This window comes from Microtus ochrogaster, unplaced genomic scaffold (assembly GCF_000317375.1).
Source record: "Microtus ochrogaster isolate Prairie Vole_2 unplaced genomic scaffold, MicOch1.0 UNK17, whole genome shotgun sequence".
Lineage (NCBI taxonomy): Eukaryota > Metazoa > Chordata > Mammalia > Rodentia > Cricetidae > Microtus > Microtus ochrogaster.
This window is the reverse complement of record NW_004949115.1, coordinates 1,155,526-1,180,010: the sequence shown is the minus strand read 5'-3', so window position 1 is coordinate 1,180,010 and position 24,485 is coordinate 1,155,526. Positions and strand designations below refer to the sequence as shown.

The window sequence follows — 24,485 nt, the reverse complement described above, 5'->3', positions numbered from 1 at the left end:
TATTTGTAATAGCCAGAACCTGGAAACAACCTAGATGTCCTTCAATGGAAGAATGGATGAAGAAAGTGTGGAATATATACATATTAGAGTACTACTCAGTGGAAAATAATCTTAAAAAAAACTTTGGGACAGAAAGAAAATCAATTTTAGAGTATAGCTATTAGGAAACATATGCAAAAATAAAGTGTATTTTTACAAATTAAAAATAGATGAAAAAAGATTGTTTAAAATAGCACCAAATTTCTTTTTTTTTTATCAAAAAATTCTTTTTCCATATGTGATTAGTAAAACTCAAAGCACTGGAGGCTTTTATGGACTTTCCTAACCTGTGGCAGAGTACTAGCATCTCATCAACGTCTGTCAATTGCATCTTCCCCAATGGCTCTGTCAGTCTGCCACTCCTCTTTTGACATACCAGAGAGCGGAGCGCTCCTTATGGAGGACCCATACTTTAAATCACCTCCCACTATAGCTGCAGAGTGGGATCCAGATGTACACTTTCTGGATTCATCTTATATTTCCCTCATCTTACTTCTAATTCCATCGGAAATCTCCCTCCACCCTCTGTCCTCTTAACCTTTCCTGATAGCATGGGGAAAAATGGTGTACTCGCCAAGGCCTTGTGTTGGAAGTGTTTGGGAGCAGATGTGAAAAGATCTACCTGCATGTCTCAGCGTTGTCCCTTGGCCACTTGTTTTGGCTCTCCATCTACCTCTGTAGTGTTCCTTCTTCTCATATCTAGAGACCAAGCCTCCCCAACATTCCACAGAAGGTCCCATCTTTCTAGTGCAGATACACACACATGCCAAATTAAATAAAGAAACAAAATTCTCGGCCAGTGAAGCCTGCTCCTCCATCTTTACTTTCTTCTCTATGTCCCCATAGTGGTCTAGGTAATCACCCATACCCATGCTTCCTATCACTTCTTCCTACGTGTTCTTATTATGCATGTCTCTAAAAATATGTGCAGTATTTATATGTAAAGAAAACTACAAAAATATCAATGCCACAAAACAAACTGAATGATATACTATGCTAATTACTTGCAGGAACAATTTTCTTAAGTTATCAAGTCTACACAAAATGAACTATAAACTAATCATATCCTTAAGGAAAACATGACAGAAGTTTGTAATTGTTCTAACATTTATGTGGAAAACTAAACAACCTATGGTAGTCGAAACAAATTAAGAAAATGCAATGTTGAAAAATTCAAAGAATTTGATTTAAGACTTGTTGCCATCTGATAGTGGTTAACATATCTTGAAATATGTGAATGCAGACACATGAGATCTAGAAATACATTTGTGTTTGATTCTTTGGTTGTGGAGCTAAGAATAAAATCCAAGCACTCGCATATGCTAAGCATGCACTCTAAGGGTAGGGTAAATTCTATCCTTACAAATTTAAGTTTCAATAGAAAAAGAAGCCTTCTGATAAATAGTATAGAAAATATTGTGTATATGTGCATGAAACAAGCAAATGAAACCCCCATTTCTACTTTTATCCCAGGATAGACTGTAGGCCCATACATAAAACTTTTAGGACATAGCACTCCACCTTTTTTTCCTGTAAAACATCAAACAGTAAAATATTTAAGATTTAGTGGGCCACATATTTTTTGTGCAACTTCTCTTGGATAACCCTACGTAATCTTGTTTCTCTCATTTATGTGGCACATAAGTGACAAAAGAAGCAAAGAAGGAGGGATTGATTTTGGTTACCAGTTCTAGGGTACAGTCCATTATGAAGGGGAAGTCATGACAGCAAGAGCTCAGGGCAGCTGTTCTCACCGCGTCGATTTTTGGGAAGCAAAGAGATGAAAGTGCTTGGCTCATTTTCTCCTTTTCAGAGTCAGGGACCACAGCTCATTGAATGGTGTCAGGCACATTTAGGATGAATCTTCTCCCCTTGATCTAATCTAAATAATGCCCTACAGTCTAGAGGCTTGGTTCTAAATCTTGTCAAGTTGATAATCAATATTAAACATTGTAAGTTATGGAAAAAGTATCCTCAGCTTATAGACAGTGGAACCACAGGTGTATAGGTCAAATTTAGCTTTTTTTTTTAATTTTTTTTAAATTGTATTTATTTATTACATGTACAGTATTCTCAGTATTCTGTCTGCAGGCCAGAAGAGGGCACCAGATCTCATTACAGATGGTTGTGAGCCACCATGTGATTGCTGGGAATTGAACTCAGGACCTTTAGAAGAGCAGGAAGTGCTTTTAACAGCTGAGGCATCTCTCCAGCCCCTTAGCTTTCTTTTAAGTGAAAGCATAGGAGAAAAATCTTTCTGATCATAACCTAGGCAAAAACTGTTAGATAGGATACTAATAATCATAAAAGGGGAGACTACTAACTTGAACTTTATTAAAATAAAGTATTTTTATATCATATATCTAGGTAACTATTTGTAAGCAGAAAATATAAAAATCCATAAAGCTCAACAGTCAGAAAACAACAACTACATTAAAAAGTCGAGTCAGAAAGCATTGGCATCTACTTAAACAGATATTTATATTTTACCACAAAAGACAACCAAATGATAAGCAAGTACATATAAGAATTTCAATGTAGACATCTGCAAAATATAAGTTCAAACTACAGTGAGATAGATACATGACTATAAGAATTGGCTTTCTTGAGATATCTTTATTGAGGGAGCCATTATAGAGTTAGCAGAAACCTGGCTCTAGAGAGAGTCCCAGGAACCCACAAGGATGATCCCGCTTAAGTCCCTAAGCAATAGAGATGAGGGGGCCCAATCTTGACTTGTCCTGTAGTCAGACTGATGACTCTCTTAAATATCACCATGGAACCTTCATCCAGCAACTGATGGAGTCAAAGGCAGAGACCCATATAGGAGCACTGTACTGAACTCCCAAGGTCCAGTTAAGAGTGGAAGGAATGAGAATATGAGCTAAGAGGTCAAGACCATGATGGGTTCACCCACTGAAATAGTCTAGCTGAGCTAATGGGAGCTCACCAACTCCAGCCAGACTGGGAAGGAACAGGCATAGGACCAAACTAGTCCCTCTGAATGTGACTGGGAGTTGCATGGCTGGGGCAGACTGAGGGGACACTGGCAGTGGCATCAGGATTTATCCCTACTGCATGTACTGGCTTTTTGGGATCCCATTCTCTTTGGATGGGTACCTTGCTCAGCCTAGATATAGTAGGGAGGGCCTTGAACCTTCCACAAAGCAATGTGCCTCTCTGATGATTAGATCGGGGTGGGGTGGGAGGGTGTGTGGAGGGTATGGGAGGAAGAGAGGAAGTGGGAACTTGAATTGGTATTTTTCAATCTAATAAATTAAAAAAAGAATTGGCTTTCTTTTCAAGAACAAGAAAACTGCCACCAAGTATGTGGACTAACTGAGTTTTTCTTATAGCTAGTTACAATGCAAAACAGTGCAGCCACTTTGAGAGTTATTTTAGTCTCTAGCACGGAAACCAAAAGCAAGCTTAGTTTCATTTTGAAAGTTTTGTGCCAATGTATTAGGAAGGAAAGCATGCTCTTACACTCTTAAACTGCAGGCCCATTTCTAGGTATTTACAAAAGAAAACTATGAAACTTCACATAAAAATCGGTGAGTCTACATTCATAGGCGCTTATTCATAATCAACAAGGATTGGCAACAGCCCAAATGTCCATCAAGCAACAAAGACTAACACAGTGTAATTTATTTATACAATGAAATATTTGCTTTGTGGTGTTAGGAATCAAGTCCAGGACCTCGTGCATGCTAAACATACACTCTAACTGCTGACATAAATCTCAGCCCGACATGTATCTTTCAAAAATTTACACAGTTTTAATAGGAAAATAAATCTTTGCAACAAACAGTGCTAAAATGATTGGATATCTGTATACACAATAAGCATAAATGAATCTCACATTCATCATATTAAGTGAAAAAAGACATACTCAAGGGACAACATACTGCATGATTGCATTTATGGCATTCTGGAAATGGAAAACTTGGAAGAAATAAAGTGGAACAGTAGTTGCAAGAAAATTGACATGTGGGAAAGGACCAACAACCGATGACAGGTGCTTCTGAGGATCGATGAATCAGTTCTAAAGCTGGATTACAGTGCCTCTTATATGGCTGTATACATTTGTCAGAGCTCATCCAAGGATTCCCTGAAGGAACCGGTTGTTTCCTTTTAAATACACTGTTTTTATTAATTCTTTAGAAATGTATGCATACTATGTAGGTTTCCCACTCCTGCCTATAACGCCTTTGAGATCCATCTTCACCTACCTCTCCATGCCTCCAAACTTCATGTCCTCTATTAAAAAAGAAATAATCTCCTGGGTCTAACTTGTGCTGCTCCTATGCTCATGAGTCCATTAGAATATGAACAGCCTACCAGGGGCCACACCCTTAAAGAAAACTGACTTTCCCTTCCCCAGAAGCCATCAACTGCCAGTAACTCCTCAACTAGGGATGGTGGCACATGAGCCCCTGTCCCCTCTATACAGGAACGTCCACTGGTTTGATCTTGTCATGTCCCTAAGTGCAACTGTCTTGGCATCTGCAGAAGACACTCATTTTCTCTAGTCCTTCCTGACTCCTGGCTCTTGCAATCATTCCACTCCCTCTTCCTAGGTGTTCTCTAAGTAAATTTTAATAGATAAAATAATTTTTGACAAAGAGTAAATGATAGCAACTGCAAAAAGTGAAAAGTTTCTAATGTCAAAATATTTTAGGCAAGGTGGGGAGAAGCTGGAGCACATTTTCAGCCATATGGCCTTGAGTTAATAAACAGGAAGATGTTGATGTTTATCTGTTTAAAAAGTATAAGTGATTAAAAACTATGTTTTCTTAAGAGTTGCCCAGTATAAATTACAGATAGTAAGAAGGCATAGGTTAGAACCTTTTGTGCATTTTAGAGAGTTGAGACAGATGCTAAACTTGACTACTTGCCTTGAGTTAAATAAATAACGATTAATGGGACTTCTGTTTGGGTACTTATTTTTACTTTTCTTTCTGGATAAATTAGTCTTATTGCATTGTATGCCATTTGGTTGATTTCAGTGGAAGGCCTGCTCTTTCCTGAAAGGAAACAGAAGAATTGTGGATCTAGGAGAGAAGGGGGATGAGAAGAACACCAGAAGGAGGGGAGGGAGAGGAAACTGTGGTCGGATGTGTAATGTATGAGAGAATAAAGAAAAAGAGGGAAGCAGTTGTTTTTAACATGTAAACTGTTTTTTTATAAGGTGATGTTGGATCAAATGGACAGCCTGGCCCAATAGGGCCTCCTGGGCTGCCAGGAATTGGTATTCAGGGACCACCAGGACTACCAGGAACTCCAGGGCCAATAGGCCAACCTGGTAAGATCACAGAAAATGTGCCTCTTATAGGACATGCAGCGTATATGAATGCCTTCCTGCAAAGTGATTTAAGAAGTAATGTATGCATATATATAATTTTATAAAATTTTGAATTAGAGATCACAGCATAAGAGCTAATTTAATACTTAATGTTTCTCTTCTCTGTTCACCTAAAAGCCATTTATTTCTAATAGCATAAATTGATAATTACACAGTTACCCTTGCCATATAATCATTGGACAATACAGTTTTAGAAACATAGACCTCGAACTGTTAGTGCTGATTATTTCAGAGCAGAGTAGCTATAATGCAATAATATACAAGACTTTCATGTAGAACTTTTTCATGCTATTAACACATAAAAGCCATAATTAAGGTTCCACAAGAGTGTTCTGTAAAAATATATCACAGGTTTTTTGTTTCCTTTTATTTGATCCCCTCCTCCTTCTCTTTTACTTCTAGACTGGGAATAATTTTATAACTGAGAACACTAAGCTTTTTTAAAAAATTAGCTACTCAGGTTTTGTGAATATGTAGCCTAGTGGTTTTGCCTCCATAGAGTAGTAATTGTATGGCTTTTCTGTATTTGTACAAGAGTCTATGCAAATTGTGGATTTTCTGTTTACTCGGGTATAGTAAGGCCCATCCTCAGGCCTGAATTTAGTATTTCAAAATATTGTAATAGCTCATAAAGTGAAAACAAATATGAAACGTTTAACTGTTTTAAATTCACATGAACATATCAGAAAGTTGAGCACAATTCAGATGAACATGTAATTCCTTTGAACACATAGACCTTCAATGATACTGGATATGTTGTCTGTCGTTGCATTAAAAATCTCAAAACAGTGGTTAACAGTATCAAATGCCCATAAAGGCTATTTTTTTTTGGTTTTTTGAGACAGGGTTTCTCTGTGGCTTTGGAGCCTGTCCTGGAACTAGCTCTGTAGACCAGGCTGGTCTCGAACTCACGAGATCCACCTGCCTCTGCCTCCCGAGTGCTGGGATTAAAGGCGTGCGCCACCACTGCCCAGCCATAAAGGCTATTTTTATTCATGTACTATTTTAAAACTCGATTTGAAAGCACGTTGTACCTTTTTATGGCCCCTGACATGTCGTTACTGATTGAAGGCGAAACAAACAAACAAACAAACAAACTGGGAGGCAAGCTTTAAACAAAGGTCCTATAAATTGTTGCTTCATCGTTCAAGGCAAGAACACTCTGCCCAACCTGAATAGCAGCGGGATCGTGAAGAAGAAAAAAAGGATTGTTAGTTTTGGCCATTACAGATGTCACCTGCTATTTCACAAAGAAAGATAAAATGAATTTATCACTTCTGTTATGTTTTATTGTTTCTTGAAAAAGTGCATGGCTGTAGAGAAGCAGTTTGAATTCATACATCATAGCTGAATGAAAATAAAACATTAATAAGAATCTTAATAAAATACAAAGTGTTAATATGTACTTTTTAATTGTACCTAATAACTTGCAATTGTTTTATTTATTAAATCATCTAATAGTCTATTTCTGTGTCACTTTCTCCTTCCCTCCTCGGATAGCATATATACACATATTGATCATAAAGACTGCATAGGATCAGAACAATGCAAATTAACACATTTTAATTTACTTTCATATATTTGCCTATAATTTTTTTCTTTGACATAGACTTTATAGCTAAACTAATAGCATTCAACAGCTAATAAAAGTTAGTATAAAAATTATTCAAGCCGGGTGGTGGTGGCGCATGCCTTTAATCCCAGCACTTGGGAGGCAGAGGCAGGCAGATCTCTGTGAGTTCGAGGCCAGCCTGGTCTACAAGAGCTAGTTCCAGGACAGGAACCAAAGGCTACAGAGAAACCCTGTCTCGAAAAATCCAAAAAAAAATTATTCAATACACTCTCAATATATAAATTTTCAAATCACATTTTTATTATTCATGGAACATGTATTCATTTTTAAAGTAAATTTTATTATCATCACCAAAGCAGAGTACTAACTTCACCCATTTTTAATTATCTTGATTCTTAAATGGTAAAGTGATCAGCAAGAATATTACTATTATCTTACTAACCCTGAGTTATAGTGCATGACTGAAACTGCCAGAAGCTTATTAATATACTTGTTTCATTTTCTAATAGAAAATTAATACAAAATACTAAGAACTGATAGTATCATATTATTAAACAACATGTAAGACAAAGCCAAAATTAGATCCAAACAAACTCACTTATTTGGTAACTATTTAGAAGGGTCAACATAATATGTACTTATAATTGATGCCTATTATCTTGACCCCCTCTAAATAACTACCAAATAATGGAACAGTGAAAATCTAGCTGTGGTCTGTGTGTCAGTGACAAATCATAAGATATTAACAATTTATAATGAGATAAACAATGAAGAATATGCATTTAAAGTTCTACAACAATTTAATGCTATAATGCTATTTATTGAATATCCAACCAGAAAACTGTGCTCTTATTTCATGGTTTTGGTATTTTTTTATAGTTTATTAAAAAGTTAGTCAACAATGAACTAAGGATTTTTAAATATTGGTTTTTTATAATAATAAAAATAGTTTTGTATTTTGAATGAGACTTACTCATGACTCTGACAATGACTTGAAACATACCTTTTTTAAAAAGTAATTTGAGAAAACCATCTTAAAGAAATATGATTTAAAATGTTAATGCTCCATCTTCTTTAGTCATTCTTACATGAACAATGCCAAAAGAGTCTCTAATGTACTCTCTTAGGTTTATCATATGCAGATCCTACCAGTTCTTTACGAGAAAAATAACCAGATCGATTGCTTAGAAACTGCTTCAATACTTTCTCATGATAATGTTTTGTAAACCAGGCTTAAATGGAATACCAGGAGAGAAGGGAGATCCAGGACCTCCGGGGTTTGATGTTCCAGGACCCCCAGGAGACAGAGGTAGTCCAGGGCCCCCTGGAATCCCTGGCCTCATAGGACCTCCAGGATCACCCGGTCTCCCAGGAAAAGCAGGTGTTCCTGGATTTCCAGGTAGTGTTTAATGATTTGTCTGACTGAGCACAAATGAAACTAATATTATTATGACTCTGACAAATAATTTTCATATCGTGTTTTACAAATTGACACTATCTATTAAGGAAGAGCGTTAAGTGTATGAATGTTGGAAACTCGGTTTCCTTTTTGCTCTATACTCTTATTTTGTGTGACAGTACCAGTTATGTATAACTATATAATAAATGATCCAAATTGTGATTTTTTAAAGCTACTTTTCAAACACTTTGCTCAAGATTCTGTGGGTCAGAAATCAAGGGGTTCCTTTACCAGATTATTTTCTGTAATTCATATGACTTCCACAAGAATGTCTGGAGTTGAAGAATCCAGTTCTATAATGACAGTTTTCTGATGCTTGGGTGTTTTGTAGCTCATGTGCCATCTGATCATTTATAATGCCTCTTCTCATCCTTGTAACTTCCCTCCATTGAAAGTGGCTTCCCTAAGAAAGAATTTCATGAGGCAAAACTGAGGTCCTAGAGAGAGAGAGCTCAGTGGTTAAAGGCACTGACTGCTCTTCCAGAGAACTGGGGATCGATTCCCAGCACCCACATGGTAGCTCACAATTTTAACAACAGTCCTAGGGGATGCAGTACCCTCTTCTGGCCTCTGCAGGTACTGCATGCACGTGGTGTACATACATTCAACCAAAACACCCATACACATAGATAGATAGATAGGTAGATAGATAGATAGATAGATAGATAGATAGATAGATAGATAGATAGATAAATAGATATGTACTTTTTGGTGAAAAAAGGGAGAAAGAGCAAGATAGAGGGAGTGGAAGAAGGAGAGGGGAAGAAAGAGAGACAGAGGTGGACAGAGACAGAGGGAGAGAAAGAGAGGCTTTCCAAAGTCCAAAAACACAAAATGTACTCACTGATATTTTCCAAAGGTGCCAAAGGAGAAATAGGTATGATGGGACCTCCGGGCCCACCAGGACCTTTGGGAATTCCCGGCAGAAGTGGTGCTCCTGGTATTAAAGGTAAGAACTAAAGTTTAGTGACAGTTATGTGTGACAAAGGAAATGAAACATTGTGTTCTACCAATACAGGTTTTGTTTTTCCTATTTTAAGACCAGCAATGCTTAGTGTTTTATTTCTTTGTGGTTTGTCAATTAAAAAGTCTTGTTTTCAGTTTGATGACATACTTAATCTGTATACCTGAAACATTGTACATGCTTAGTCCCTAATCTGAGAATTAAGCTTCAGGTTTTTCTTATGGCGAGCCTTTAACGGTCATCCAAGAATTCCATACAGCAGAGAGATTACCAGACTTTTAAATATGTATGCGCTCAAGTAATTCATTGGCAGACATCAAGTTACACAAATGTTTTTAGAGCTTAGATGTCTACCTAGTTATGAGACAAGTGACGATTTTACATGCATTAATTATGGATGGACAAATTTAGTGTTCTTTGTTGATTTTAGGTGATGATGGCATGCAAGGTCAACCAGGTCTTCCGGGCCCCGCAGGAGAAAAAGGTGGTAAAGGAGAACCTGGCCTTCCAGGTCCTCCTGGACCAATGGATCCAGATTTCCTGGGTTCAAAAGGAGAGAAGGGTGAGCCTGGCTTACCAGGTAAGTGAATGGATGGATTCACAAATACATTATTTTTACATATGTGAAGTTAAATTTTGAGGAGGATACTGGATAACAAACACAGTCCCACATGGATGCTAGCACATGTTCTTTTACCATACTACATACCCAGTCCCTGAAATTTGACTTTCACATATTTATTCATTTATACATGTATGTATGTATGTATGTATGTATGTATGTATGTATGTATGTATGTATGATTGTGTGTGTCTCACTGGATGTGTAGAAGTCAAAGAACTACTTTCAGAATTTAGTTCCCTCCACCCTCATTGTGAATTCCAGGAACTGAACTCAGGTTATTGGGCTTTTCACAAAACACCTTTACCTACTGAGCCATCTTTCTTGGCCTCCGAAATTTTATATTAAGTATCAGAGAAGTAGCTTGGAGTTACTAAACTCAACAAGTCAATTGTCAATATTCACAATTTTGGTAGTGAATATTTCATTTGATTCATGGTGTTTCATTGATTAGCTTTCTGCTTGAATATTTTCTTTGTCATTTACCTGTCATGAGCTACAGGATTTTTTTAAATTTTTTTTTATTGAAAAAATTTCTGCCTCCTTCCTGCCTCCCATTTCCCCCCTCCCCCCACTCCTCTCCCTCTCCCCCATTCCTTTACCCCTCCCTCTCCAGTCCAAAGAGCAGTCAGGGTTCCCTGTCCTGTGGGATGTCCAAGGTCCTCCCCACTCCATCCAAGTCTAGGAAGGTGAGCATCCAAATAGGCTAGGTTCCCACAAAGCCAGTTCATGCAGTAGGATCAAAACCCAGTGCCATTGTCTTTGGTTTCTCATCAGCCCTCACTGTCTGCCATGTTCAGAGAGCCTGGTTTTATCCCATGTTTTTCAGTCATAGTCCAGCTGGCCTTGGTGAGCTCCCAATAGATCAGCCCCACCGTCTCAGTGGGTGGGTGCACCCCTCGCGGTCCTGACTTCCTTGCTCATGTTCTCCCTCCTTCTGCTCCTCATTTGGACCTTGGGAGCTCAGTCCAGTGCTCCAATGTGGGTCTCTGTCTCTATCTCCATCCATCGCCAGATGAACGTTCTATGGTGATATGCAAGATATTCATCAAGATGTAGGGAACTGGGGAGATGGCTCAGTGAATTGAGGATTTGTTACACAAGCAAGAAACTGAATTTGAATCCCCAGAACCCACATAAAAGTAAAGCAGGCACATACCTGTAATCCTAGCACTTTTGAGGCAGAAATAGGAGAACTCTGGAAAGACCTTTGAGTTCAGTGAGAGACCTGTCCTCAATAAACAAAATTTCAACTCTGGGCCTCTATATGCACATGCAAACAGATATGTGCGAACAAACACATGAACATGTAGATACACACATATACAAGCATACATACATACATGTACTCATAAGTAAAATAGACTTAAATAACTACCTTCAGGATTTTCAGAAGTACCATAGGAGTACAAAAGAGAAGTCACTATACTTTGGAACAGCATTAGAAAATGTGGTGTTCTTTTTTATTTTTTCCCTTGAGACCAAATGAAGCTGAATAGTATAATGTTGTACATAACAGGTTCTAAATTGTAACACTATTCATTTCTTTTTATAGGAAAACAACATGGTTCATCAAAACTATCACAAAACATAAATATACATAAATTAATATAAGGCACCTGTAGCAAAGAAACATATTTTTTGAAAAAGAACTAAATGTTTAAACATTATGAAACCTTAAAATTAGTCATTAATTTGTAGCTTTTAGTACCTTTGCAGTTCTTTTTCTGTTCTATTAATGTGGTCAACTGTGCATGTATGTGTGTAAACAAGTATTAGCTTCTCATTGAGCATGATGAAAATTTTCCTTAAAAATGATTTCTTATACTGGAGCTTTTCACAAAGTACCCAAAGAGGCAGGGATATATAAATTTTAGGATGACTAAAATGAAATGTCTTTCCTGGGTATTTCTTCTTTTAACAATCAGTTTTTGATTGACTGATTGGTGGACTGGTATGTATGCACATGTATAGGCTGCAGTTCCCATGCAAATGTCAGAGGATAACTTCTAGTAGTGAGTTCTCCTGCTCCACTATGTGGGCTCTGGAGGATGAACTCAGCTCTTCAGGCTCGGTGGCTTGTTCCATTATCCACTGAGTAATCTTACCAGTTTCTGGACTTATTATTTTATGAGGCTTCTTTTATTTTTAGCCATGTTTTCTGAATTATAGGAGTGGAAATATATACTTGACTTCTACTGTAGGATTACTAATGATAAAATACTTTGAGATAGTTAGGAACAAAGAGGAAGTTGGCTCTTTTGGCTAATCTGAATTTCTTGATGGGAGATAGTAAAAATTGGAGAAACTAATAGTTCATAGTACATCAGGTTATCACCAATTTGGTACTGCTGCTGTTGCTACTGGTAAGCAGGGCTAGGCATTGAACATTATTTTGTTGTTGTTCTGGTTTGAAGTACTGGGGATCAAACCCAATGATAGGCAAGTTCTCACTGAGCTACACACCCCATCACTCTCCAGGGGCATCTTGATAATCCATGATCCATATCTGCATCATGCTAGAAGCAAAGATGCTACACAACTGCCACTGCCAGATCTAAGAAATTTTGTTTAATTATTGCCAAAATGAAAGCAGACGCCCTGCCGAGCATCCTTACCCTCCCAAGTGCTGTGTAAGAGATGGTTTCTTTCCATCTTTTCTTCCCTAGGCATCATCTTAAAGTTAATTTCTGCTGCATTTTTTGGTCATCCTTTCATTCTCATTTGTCCTAGGAATTTTGTCTTCTTGATTTGGGAAATCAAGTAGATTACCAGAAAAATGAGCTTTTGTCACAGAGAACAGAATTAGAGAAATGGTTCAAGCGCAGCAATCCCCCAACACACACACGCACACACATGCACACGCACACACACACACATGCACACACACACACGCGCACACACACACACGCACACACACACATGCACACACACACACACACACACAAGGGGAGAGAGGAAGAATATGCCAGTTTCTCCTTTTCACTTACATACAGTTCAACACTTAAGCAGCTTTTTTATGCTTATCATTGAAAGGTGTTCCTGGACTTTCAGGACCAAAAGGCTACCAGGGTTTGCCTGGAGACCCAGGGCAACCTGGACTGATTGGACAACCCGGATCGCCAGGACTACCAGGTATGTAAGATAGAACCACTGTGGCATTTGGATAGCTGATGGTGATCTTTGGAAAAGTAATTGTGACCTCCTCATGTTCAGTAATGGTTTGGATCTGGTTGGGCTTGACAAAATTGTTGACATTTAGCCAAAGTTTCAACAGACAAAATATATAGGAGATTTTAGCTTGCTTATTCAGAGTCATAGTTTGCTCAGAGCAGAATATATGTAGAACTGTGGTTCAAGTAATATGCTGTACTTTACTATAGACACGCCAGCATATAAATAAGACAATTATCTGGTTGGAGCCTGAATAAAATCACCTGTTCGAGTTGTTTTTGTTGTTGTTCTTTGTTTGTTTGTTGCCATCAGACAAGTCAGTCATTCTGCAATGTAAAATGATGATTGAAATTTTTGATTTTTAAAATTTCTGAGGACCAAAGTTCCCCAGGCTTCCTTGTAGTTTTTTTTTCTGCAGAAATGCTCTTACAGTGACCAGTTCACCTCAGTATTAGCTCACTTCTCAAAACTTTCAGCTGTTTGATTTTAGTTCAGCCCCTAAGAATAAAATGCAGCTGATCTTTGTCCTCTCAGAAGAGCCCTGAAGGTCGATCATTTGCCATCAAATCCATACCACATTATCTTGATGGATTGAGAAAGATAATTTTTCTCCTGGTTTCTTCCCAACATCTTCTGCATTCTCTTAAGCTGGAAGTCACCTGTGAAAGAAAAAAAATGACATATATGGTGGCACTGGCAAACATGTAGGTGACATCACATAACTCAAGCACCTGTGATGCTCTAAGAAACATCCTCAAACACACCCAGGTCAATCCTGCATTTCTCCAGCAAACCACCAACCCTATCTCTCTCTGGCCTAATGAGAGAGGGGCTCTGTTATGACAGGGATCCATGACTGATGTTTTATTAAGCATTTTTATATTGGATTTGTCTGTGAGAGCCCCCAAAATGGTAGCTATTGATATGCAACAAATAGAACATGAAATGCATGGACTTGTTTTAGGAGAAGAACAAAGTGCTCAGGTAAAGTTACCTTTATTTTTATGAAGTTGAATGTAAAGACCTGTATTAGCTTAATTATATCCCACTATGTTACTAACGAGACTTCTGGAAAACTCCCTGACTATTTCACATTGAATTGTATCTGTGGACTTTAATACAATGAAACTTGTCCTTCCAGTCCCATGATGCCATTCGTTGTTTACATTACATTTCTAGGTCCCAAGGGTGACCCTGGTCTCCCTGGTCCACCGGGACTTACAGGGCCTCCTGGACTTAAAGGAAACATTGGTGACATGGGTTTTCCTGGTGAGTGATGGAGGGTCATAGTCATTTTGTCCTATTAATATTCGCTATCTTTTTTCCTTTGAGACAGGGTCTCATGTACTACAGGCTGTCATCAAACTTGCTGCATAGCTGGGGATGATCTTGAACTTCTAGTCCTCCTGTATCTTCCCCCGAAATACTGGGATTATAAGTACTTGACAACATGTAATGTTTATAATGTATTAAAGATTGAACAGCTTTATGCATATGAGGCAAACACTCTACCAACTGACCCCTGACCCAACCCTCATTTTTATCCCTTTTTTTTAATCAGAAAAGATTAAGTAGGAAGTCTGGGTATGTATCAAAGTGTTAGTATGTAAAGAGGGCTGGGATTCCTCAAGAGATGGGAGAGGAGGCAGCTAATGTTGATAGAATAAGAGTAAGATACTCTCTAAAATAACCAATGGATAGAACTCTCACTACAAAAATGTAAAAGTGACTTAATAAGGGACAGAATTTGAAGAAATGAAAAAGTTAGAATTCACAGACATACCTATTCTCCAGCTTCTTCCCTTCCATTAAAATTTCTTTAGAAATAGGTTGTTATATAAACCTGTGCATGAAACTCACTATATATACCCAGTTTGCACAAGTTTTTAAAAAGATCTTTTTGCTAAATCACATTCATCTTAGGTTTGCTGTGAATAAAGACTATTTTAATAAATATTTTACATTACATATTTTCAACAGGCCCTCAAGGTGTGGATGGGCCCCCTGGACCTCCTGGAGTTCCTGGACAACCTGGCTCTCCAGGGTTACCTGGCCAGAAAGGAAGTAAAGGAGATCCAGGTGTTTCAGGCATTGGTCTTCCGGGTCTTCCTGGTCCAAAGGTAATCCTATTCTGATCATGCGTCTGAGAAGTTGTAGCTTTTCTTGAACTGTGCTTGTTTCTGATTCTTTACTAAACAAACTCCAGAAAGACAAGGCATATTCTGAGCAAAGAATTGTTACTTCAATCTTATCGTAGGTTGTGAAGTCAAGCTGGTAACAAGAATGTATTATCTAGGAGCCTAGCATAGGTTTTATTTCTAAGTAAAATGGGAAACAAACAGAAAGAATATCACAATTGTACATTATCCATTTTAAAATTAAACCTCTTGATTTCAAAATGGTATACAGAGTAGTTATGCTAGTATTTACCTATATAGCATAGACATAGTGTTGGCTTGAATCAGGCTGGTGGCAATGGAAGTGGTAAGAAACGGTCTAATTATGAACATAGTTCAAAAGGTTAATCAGAAAGATTTGCTTATGAAATCTGAGAGAAAGGAGGTATCAAGGCTGACTCTGAAGTTTTTGGTTTTGAAATCATGGAGGATAGGAAAGCTTTTGTAAAAAGCAAGTTTGGAGAAAAATATGAAGAATATAGTTTAATAATTGCTATATTTTCTTGCTAAAATGGGAAAGTCATCATAAGATGTAGCGATGATGGAGAGGACTGGAGGCCTGACTTCAAGCCTTCAAAACTGCCTGCTACTTAGGAAACTCTGTAGACCTGGGAATACAGTTCAGTACCTTTTTTCTCAGACAAATTTCCAATTGACTCAATGTCATCATAAGAAATTCTGTTTCTTACTCACTGATTTAGAATTGTGTTTTTTAAACTTCTTAAATTTGTTCGTGTATTTTTTTATAATGGACTAATTTCAACATATAGTAAAGTGAAAACCACCCCTATAAACCATGTCTGAATTTATAATTAAATTTATCAGCAAACGGTTTGAATTGGGAGTTATCTATGGTGTTCTTAAAGCAAGACTATTTTTAGCTTCTTTTATACGTGGCTTATAAGTGTACTTCAGTAAGATAATCATATGCACAAGAATGAAGATGACAGAAATTTTATTAGAAAGCCCTAACAATCCAATTCAAACATAAGCAACAGCCTTGAGCAAACCCTTCTCTAAAACTCATATACAAATAGCCAGTAAATACATGAAAAGAAATTCCACATCACTCGTCAATACAGAAATGCAAATCACTCACACAATGGGATAATACTTTGTACCCATTAGGCAGATTCCATTAAAACTATCAAACAGGGCCTTGAGATACAGCTTAGTTGGTAGAATACTTCCCTAACACTTGTGAATGCCTGGATTTCATCTTCAGCATTAACTAGGCATGATGGCACATACCTTGCTTATTTATTTATTTATTAAAGATTTCTGTCTCCTCCCCGCCACCACCTCCCATTTCCCTCCCCCTCCCCCAATCAACTCCCCCTCCCTCATCAGCCCGAAGAGCAGTCAGTGTTCCCTGCCCTGTGGGAAGTCCAAGGACCACCCACCTCCATCCAGGTCTAGTAAGGTGAACATCCAAACTGCCTAGGCTCCCACAAAGCCAGTACATGCAATAGGATCGAAACCCAGTGCCATTGTTTTTTACCACAAAGAGAGGCACATACCTTATTAATAATAATAATGAAAGATAGTCATCTCATCAGTCATATTAATTCAAATTTATATTGTGGTGAGATACCACTTCCTACTCAGTAAAGTAGCCACTTCGATGTAATGAAACTGGAAGCCTTACATGTTGCTGGTGGGAAAGTAAAATGATAGCTATAGCTGCAATGAAAAGACATTTCATGATGCCCCAAAAGTTATAACTGTCATATAACCTGGAAGTCTCAATTCTGTGTATACACCCAAAAAAAGTGAGTGTGGATCTCGTCACAGACACTAGTACTTGTATGTGAATGCTCATAGCATCATTATTTATAATGATAACAGTTTGGAACAAATCAAAATGTCTATCGGTGGGTGAATGGCTAAACAAATCATGCTTTATCCATACGATAGAATAGGATATGATAATTAATAGGAAGAAGGCACTGATATAACCTAGATGATTTTCCAAAATTAACCCTAAGTACAATAAGCCAGATCCAAGATACCATATTACATGATTTTATTTATATAAAATGTCCAGAATAGGCAAACTGGCATAAACAGGAGAAGGAAGTGTAGTTGGAGCCCCGGGTGAGAAAAGGAATGTGGAATGACTGTTAACAAGTGCAGGTGGGTTTTGTGCGTGGAGGATTAAATTTTCTAAGATTGGATTTTGATGATGGTTGTCCAGTTCTGTGCATGTACTAAGAACACTGATCTGAATGGCTTGTGTGATATGTAAATGATTTCAATAAGTTATACATAAATACTTTGTACTCTGCGGTGGGAAATCTCATACAAGATTTCTACCTATAAACATAATGTTTTCACTTGTCTTGAAGGTAATTTTTTAATTTCTGGATGCTTTAAGTTCTAGAATCCTTATATTTGATGAACAAATGGGTATTTGTTTCCTTGCACTTGGCTTTCAAGATATTAAAATAATTGTAGACCTACATATAATGCAGCAATAATATGACATAGTTTAATGTTATAAGTCACATTTTCTTTGATGTTTTTGTGACAATTTGAGCCACTTTTGTCTATGCTAGCCTGGTATTTGGAGCAATATTCTTACTAATATTTTCTTAGCTAATTAAAAGATAATATTGAATTCATCATCTTAAGTATAATGCCATGTTTTTGCTGTATTGATCATTTTTCACATACATGTATTAAACCCTTTGTGGCCCTGTTTGGCCTGGCCAAGCAGCCTGTTACTATTATTTATCAGTTTTCCCTATTAACAAGATATTTCCTAGTTGAGAGAGCTAGATACATAGGAAACCTGAAGAACGAATTATATAATCTTTCTCGCTTATTTTGATAAAATATCAGTATTGTTCAGTGTGTTCAGACTTCATTTAAGCATGATGGGTAAGTTCCAGCAATCTGTTGGTATATAATACAGTGCATGTGGTTGACATTACCATTCATCTGAAAATGTTCAAAAAATTCATTTTACATTATATGCTATGGCGATTTTGTTTGTTTGTTGGGTTGATTTTTGTTTTGGTTTCTTTTTTATATGCATTTTTACTTTGTCGCTCAGACTGTCCTGAAACTCACCACGTGGCCCAGGGTGGCCTTGAACTCTGTAGTTTATTTCCTTAGCTCTCCCACTGCTGGAATTATAAGCATGCATCACTACACCTGCTCTTTTAACCATGTTGTTGACACACACACACACAAAACACACACAACACACACACATATATGAGAAGGAGGAAAATGAAAATATTGGAGGTAACATGGTTTGGATTAGAGTTACATCTTTTTATCCAAACTCATCAACATGTATGCATTTAATATGTACAAATTTTGCATTAATAATATCTAAAGTTTGCCAAAAATACTGTTCAGCCACTTTTTGTTATTTTGTTTTATCTTTTGATTGATAATTCTATTCGTGTATATTTATGAGGTACATTTAATTTGTTTATACATTGGGTAGATAGCTCCCCTTAAATTTCTGTGACTTTTATTGTTTAAGAATTTCATGTATGCATATATTTTTATTAAATTCACTCCACTATTTCCTGTCAATTTCATCTGTTATTTAAAAATTAATACTGAGTTTATTTAGTGTGTTTTTTGTGTATGGACAAAGTGCCATATAGCAGTCTCAGGTGCTGCATCACTAAAGAAAGCTGACTCTCCCTCTCCCAGAGGCCATGAATTGCCAATAGCTCATTTGCATAGGATGGGATGTCATGCTCACTGCCCACATTCCTGGCTGGGATTTTGTCTGGCCTGGTCTTATACAGATCTTGCACGTGATGTCCCAAATGCTAAAGTTTATGTGGACAACTGGGTCCAGAAAGCAATGTTAAATTTTTGGTTACTTTTAGCTCTTTTTGAGAAACGTGGAGCTTATTATTTATTATATTCATGAAGCCGTGGTATGAAATATGTAAATATATTTTATCTATCTCCGATAAAACCATACTTAGCTAACTAAACCCTCTGCTTGTCTCTTCTGTTTATTTTCTTTCTTTTTTAATAATTTTTAATACTTATTTATTATGTACAGTGTTCTGTAATGTGTGTCTTCAGAAGTGGGTACCAGATCTCATTACAGATGGTTGTGAGCCACCATGTGCTTGCTGGGAATGGAACTCAGAACCTCTGGAAGAGCAGCCAGTGCTCCTAACCTCTGAGTCATCTCTCGAGCACTCTTCTGTTTATTTTCTATAATCTCTGGTAACCAGCATTTTAATCCTAACTGCTCTGAGAAGTACTTATCTTTCTCTGCTTTTTTTCACTGAGCATAAGGTGCCCTGGGTCCATCCACATTGTCATAAGTAACATAATTTCATGCAGTTTTGGAGCTTACTATTTGTCTAGTGAACCACATTTTCTTTACCCATTTATCTGTTGCAGGACTCTAAATAGGTTCTACATCCTGGCTATTTTGAACAGTGCTACAGTAAGCATAGGAGTGAAAGGTGTCTTTTTGACACAGTGATTTTGTTTTCTTTGGTCATATAACTACAAGTGGACATGTTGGATAGCATAGAAGCCCTGTTTTAAAATGTTCATTTAGTTAACTTTCCTTGTCTAAAGTAGAACTAGAACATTTCTTTGTAGTATCCTTCATCCCCATGTGTAGATAGGGTTATAAAATGAATCATCATATAGGGACTAAAACTTCCAGCTTATGGGCTGTCATTTTATGTTTAATGTTGCTACTCAGCAGAATATGGGGTTTTTCCTATCCAATCAAACATTTTCAGCTCATTGTTTTTATTTTTTTACCAGTAGCATTGCTTCTTCAATTTTACAGTTTCAAGCAGGAAGGCAAAGATTAGCTTTTCCATTTACTTTGATGCAGTTTATAAAATAAGACAAACTACAAATATATTTTGGGGGTCATAGGTTGTAGCATGGAAGATAAGATGCTAATATTGTTAAGATACAATAAAGTCTGACTATTACCAAAATACTTAGCTTGCCAATTTGAATTTTAGCAACAGAACAGATACTAAATGGTGTTTCTAGTCTACATGGTGTGTGTGATACAACACAGTGACCTTACAGTCAATTCTATTATCAGTCTTGTTAAAAAGAAAAAAATGTACTATGTTTGCAAGATAGTTGCTCAGGGGTAAATTTGGCTCCTTTTGGTTTGATATGCTTCATTTTCAAGAATCTTATCAAAGTTGAGTATGGAATAAATGCAAATATTTGAAACTTCCCTGTATTCAAGTCACTCCTAGCTTTGCTAAAAGTGCAAACAGACTTGAATTTTGCATTCTTGTGGTGATGCACGAGATTCCTGGTCTGATCTTTTGATTTGTCTGAATCAGAAGATTTGTCTAAATTCTCTCCTCTTTATGGTCTGTCTTTTCTGAAACCCATAGTTTCCCTCTGGAAATGTATAAATAATAAAATGTTAAATGAAACTTAAGCTACTAAATTGTAATTCACTTCAGAAGTCCTCATAAAATATTTAAAATTTACTTGTCATGTGATTAATAAAAACTGTATTGAGGGACAGAGGTAATACAGCTTAGAGATTGGTATCATTTGTGGAATTTAACATACTTTATTTATCATAAATAATCAGAAATGTGCTGGGTTCCTCAGGTTTGCCCATAACAGAATATTAGAATTTCTTTCTATGTTTTATTTTGTAATATGAATTTAATTCATTCATAAATAATGAAGGCCAGGCTAGGATGAAACTAGGCACTTACCTAGTTTATCTGCATAAACATCTAATGTGGGATCAATTCAAGCCAAGTTGTTATGGGATACCCATTATGTGCCCCCAAATGGGCTATGTGTTTGATTTATAAAGGGTCAGAAAAAAATGCATACATCCTCAGCCCAAGATTCTTAACTATTGAGAAAAAATGTAAGGAAGTGGGACACTATTTTTAAAACCTAATTGCATGATATAGAAACACACAAGACTTAAACAGCAAGTCGTATTCACACAGGCAAGCCTAAGAAGACATTCTGTAGGTGATATTGAGTACGACCATGCTGTTAAAGAGGTCATGTTCCCCATGAGTGGAGAATGAGTACCGTGGGAGACTGTTAGAATTATTGTACACTGTTTTCGTCAGTATTGAGGAAAAATTTTAAAACTATTAAAGTGCGTAGGAATTTTTCTAAGAATATATTGAAAGAAATATAATGTAAATAATTCATTGAGGAAAATAACAATATGTACAGTGCCTATGGCCACAAAGATACTTCGAATGAAATTCAAGAGTTATAATTTGCATATACAAAATTGTTATAGTCAATAAAAGAATATGACCCTATCCTTATAGCACATGTGTGTCCACTCTTTTCATATTGTGACATGAAATTGTCATCTATAAAGTTCATGGTCAAGTACTGCACAATGAAGTTCCCAAACGATGCAAAGGTCTTATAATGTTTATGTAATTTAAAAAAAAAATTGTGTTGCACCACATTCATAGCTCTCTTTGGCTGCATGCAGCCCATGGGCCGTGTAGGCTACTTGTCAAGAATAATGTCATAAAAGAAACAGACTATTAGATAGTCACTGAAGAATTGGTAGATTGTTCATGGTAAGATAAAAATCAACCTTTTTCATTAGAACCTAGTGTAGCTATTGGCTTAAATTGACTTGATTAAATTATTAAGGATGACAATCGCAAGTTCTGAAGTTAAAATTCAGATTGCACCGCTTGCTAGCTGCATCACTATAGCATGCTGATGATGTTGCCTTTCTAATAGGATTGGCAAGGATTAATGAGATTGATACATCCATGTAGCACAGGAATAGCATGAGCTCCAGAGTCTGACAGATCTCAGTTCAAATCTTAATTCTGCCACTCACTAAAGATCTTAGGCTTCTGACTTCTCTGAGATTTGCTCTTCACACTTAACAGTGGGAATATCAGATGTAACTTACCAGGCTGTTGTGATTATTAAGGGAAGCAATTTGTATAAAGCACTTAGCAGAGTTTCTGGCATATAGTAGAAACCCTATAAATAATATTGCATTGATATACCATCAACGTCACAAAGAGACTTTAGTTATGTCTTTTCATTCATGTTTTCAGGGTGAACCTGGTCTGCCTGGATATCCAGGAAACCCAGGTATCAAAGGTTCTGTGGGAGATACTGGCCTGCCTGGATTACCAGGAAGCCCTGGAGCGAAAGGGCAGCCAGGACTGCCTGGATTCCCAGGTAGGTGTTCTTTTCCTTAGTGTTCCTTCTCCCTTTCCTTTCTTTTCCACCCTAACTAGTATTGGAAGCAACTTCTTATTTCCCAGACTTGCATCCTGTACTGGTTAGCAACACAGTCTCCAAGTAGAACTTTACCTTTCTCTGCCCACCTGCCTTTCTGTATAAATTGAGTAGAAGAGAAAGAGTGCTCATGACTCAGCAGGACAATAGCCTGTGGGCAGAGACACTTGTTTGGTGAAGCATTTTTCAATCTTTCACTGCTAGCCAAAAATCAATTCTGAGGCTTTAGTAGTTTTGCAGGTGATAATATACTCTGCCAGGCTCTGGCCTGCTGCGAATTCTCTTAGAACGGTGGATGCAGACACACAGCTGGTAGCTGTTGGGAGGACAATTACGCTGTTCACTCAGATGACGAGAACTGAGTCAAACAAAGAGATGTAGCACTATAGTCCAGTAGATAGCCTGGCCTAGGCGATTGTATTTGTCATTTCATGCTTCTGTGTAATTTTTAGTTTGGCTTCTGGATTTCACAGTGTTATAGATGAGCCTTTGGTTATGTTTTCTTGACTTTTTAATGGAAGCATTCCTGTCTCTGGAAGAATTTCTACCAGTGTATATACCTATGAATCCACCACAAACCAAAATCAAAATGTTATTTCCGTTTACGCACACCGCTCTTCATCCTCCCAACACTTCATCCTGAGATAACGATTATCATCTCTTCTAGCGCCATCAGTTAATTTTGCATGTTACTGAAATTCACATAAGTGGAATCACACTTTATGTATCCCGTGGTTTTCCACCTTCCTTATGCTTCCTCATGTTGTGGTGACCCCTACCATAAAATTACTTCCTTGCTGCTTCATAACTGTAATTTTGCTATTGTTATGAATTACAATATAAATATCTGATATACAGGATATCTAATATGCAACTCTGGGAGGGGGTCACAACTCACAGGTTGCGAACCACTGTCTTGTATCAGTGTGCATGATTTCTTTGATTAATCATTATGTCCAAGATTCACTAATCATGTTGCACATGTCAGTTATTTCTTGTCATTGCTGTGTAATAATTGAAAATTTGTTTCACCATCAATTATGTATGCTCTAGTTGACAGACTATTTGGTGTTTATGATTTGAAACTATTATTAAAAATGAAGTTAATATTCTTTTATATATCTTTGATGGAAATATGCTCTGATTTCTCTTAAACAGTTAAAATTTGTGCAGGCATTGAGCTTAAAGCCGCCTCCCCTCTGTATTAGTTATGTGGAATGTTAAATTAGTTTGGAACTGTACATTTTTCATGCAGCATGAATCTTTAAACGTTTGTCATAAAATTTGTGCAGTGGACTGGTTGAGCTATTTTCAAGAGGAACTTTAGTGTAACTTTGATTTTATTTTTGAAGACCCAGGGCTTTTCAAAATGGATTGTTGGGAGACTATTTTGAAAATGTGAGAAAAACCAAAGCTTCAGCAGCAGCTTATTTGTCATCTTCCCCTCTAGACTTAATAAGGGAGAAAAGGTTATGGATTCGTTTCATAAGAGGACTCCTACAGAATTTTTAATGTACTAATTTAAAAATGACTTTTACTTCTTTTCATCTGATTCCTGAAGCCCCGTTACTTGCTAACTCTACAATGGGACTTTTAAAGGTCTTGTGATTTTTTCAAGATGTTCATATTTTTATCAAATACTGAAGGAGTTATAATTTAATGAGCCATAAATAAAAAATGCTAATACTACCAAATAATTGTTTAAAACTCAAAACTGAGTTATCAATACTGTATATGAACAGAATAGGAAGATGTGAATTCAGTAATCTGAGAAAGAAAGACTAGATACACAGAAAGACAGTCAGACAGATAGACAGACAGATAGAAAGAATACATATATATTATATAATATATATATGTATGTTTGTATATA

The 24,485-nt window shown here is 37.0% G+C and overlaps 1 protein-coding gene across 2 annotated transcripts in view; it reads left to right on the top strand.

Moving 5' to 3' along the window:
* Col4a5 (collagen type IV alpha 5 chain) overlaps positions 1-24,485 on the top strand; it is a 211,133-nt gene that overhangs the window by 151,958 nt on the left and 34,690 nt on the right. For both annotated transcript variants that reach the window (XM_026789363.1, XM_026789364.1), the window contains exons 30-37: positions 5,231-5,344; positions 8,209-8,376; positions 9,296-9,385; positions 9,831-9,980; positions 13,059-13,157; positions 14,376-14,465; positions 15,177-15,316; positions 22,426-22,552. In XM_026789363.1, coding sequence (XP_026645164.1) covers positions 5,231-5,344; positions 8,209-8,376; positions 9,296-9,385; positions 9,831-9,980; positions 13,059-13,157; positions 14,376-14,465; positions 15,177-15,316; positions 22,426-22,552 — 978 coding nt within the window. The remainder of the gene's footprint in view (positions 1-5,230; positions 5,345-8,208; positions 8,377-9,295; positions 9,386-9,830; positions 9,981-13,058; positions 13,158-14,375; positions 14,466-15,176; positions 15,317-22,425; positions 22,553-24,485) is intronic.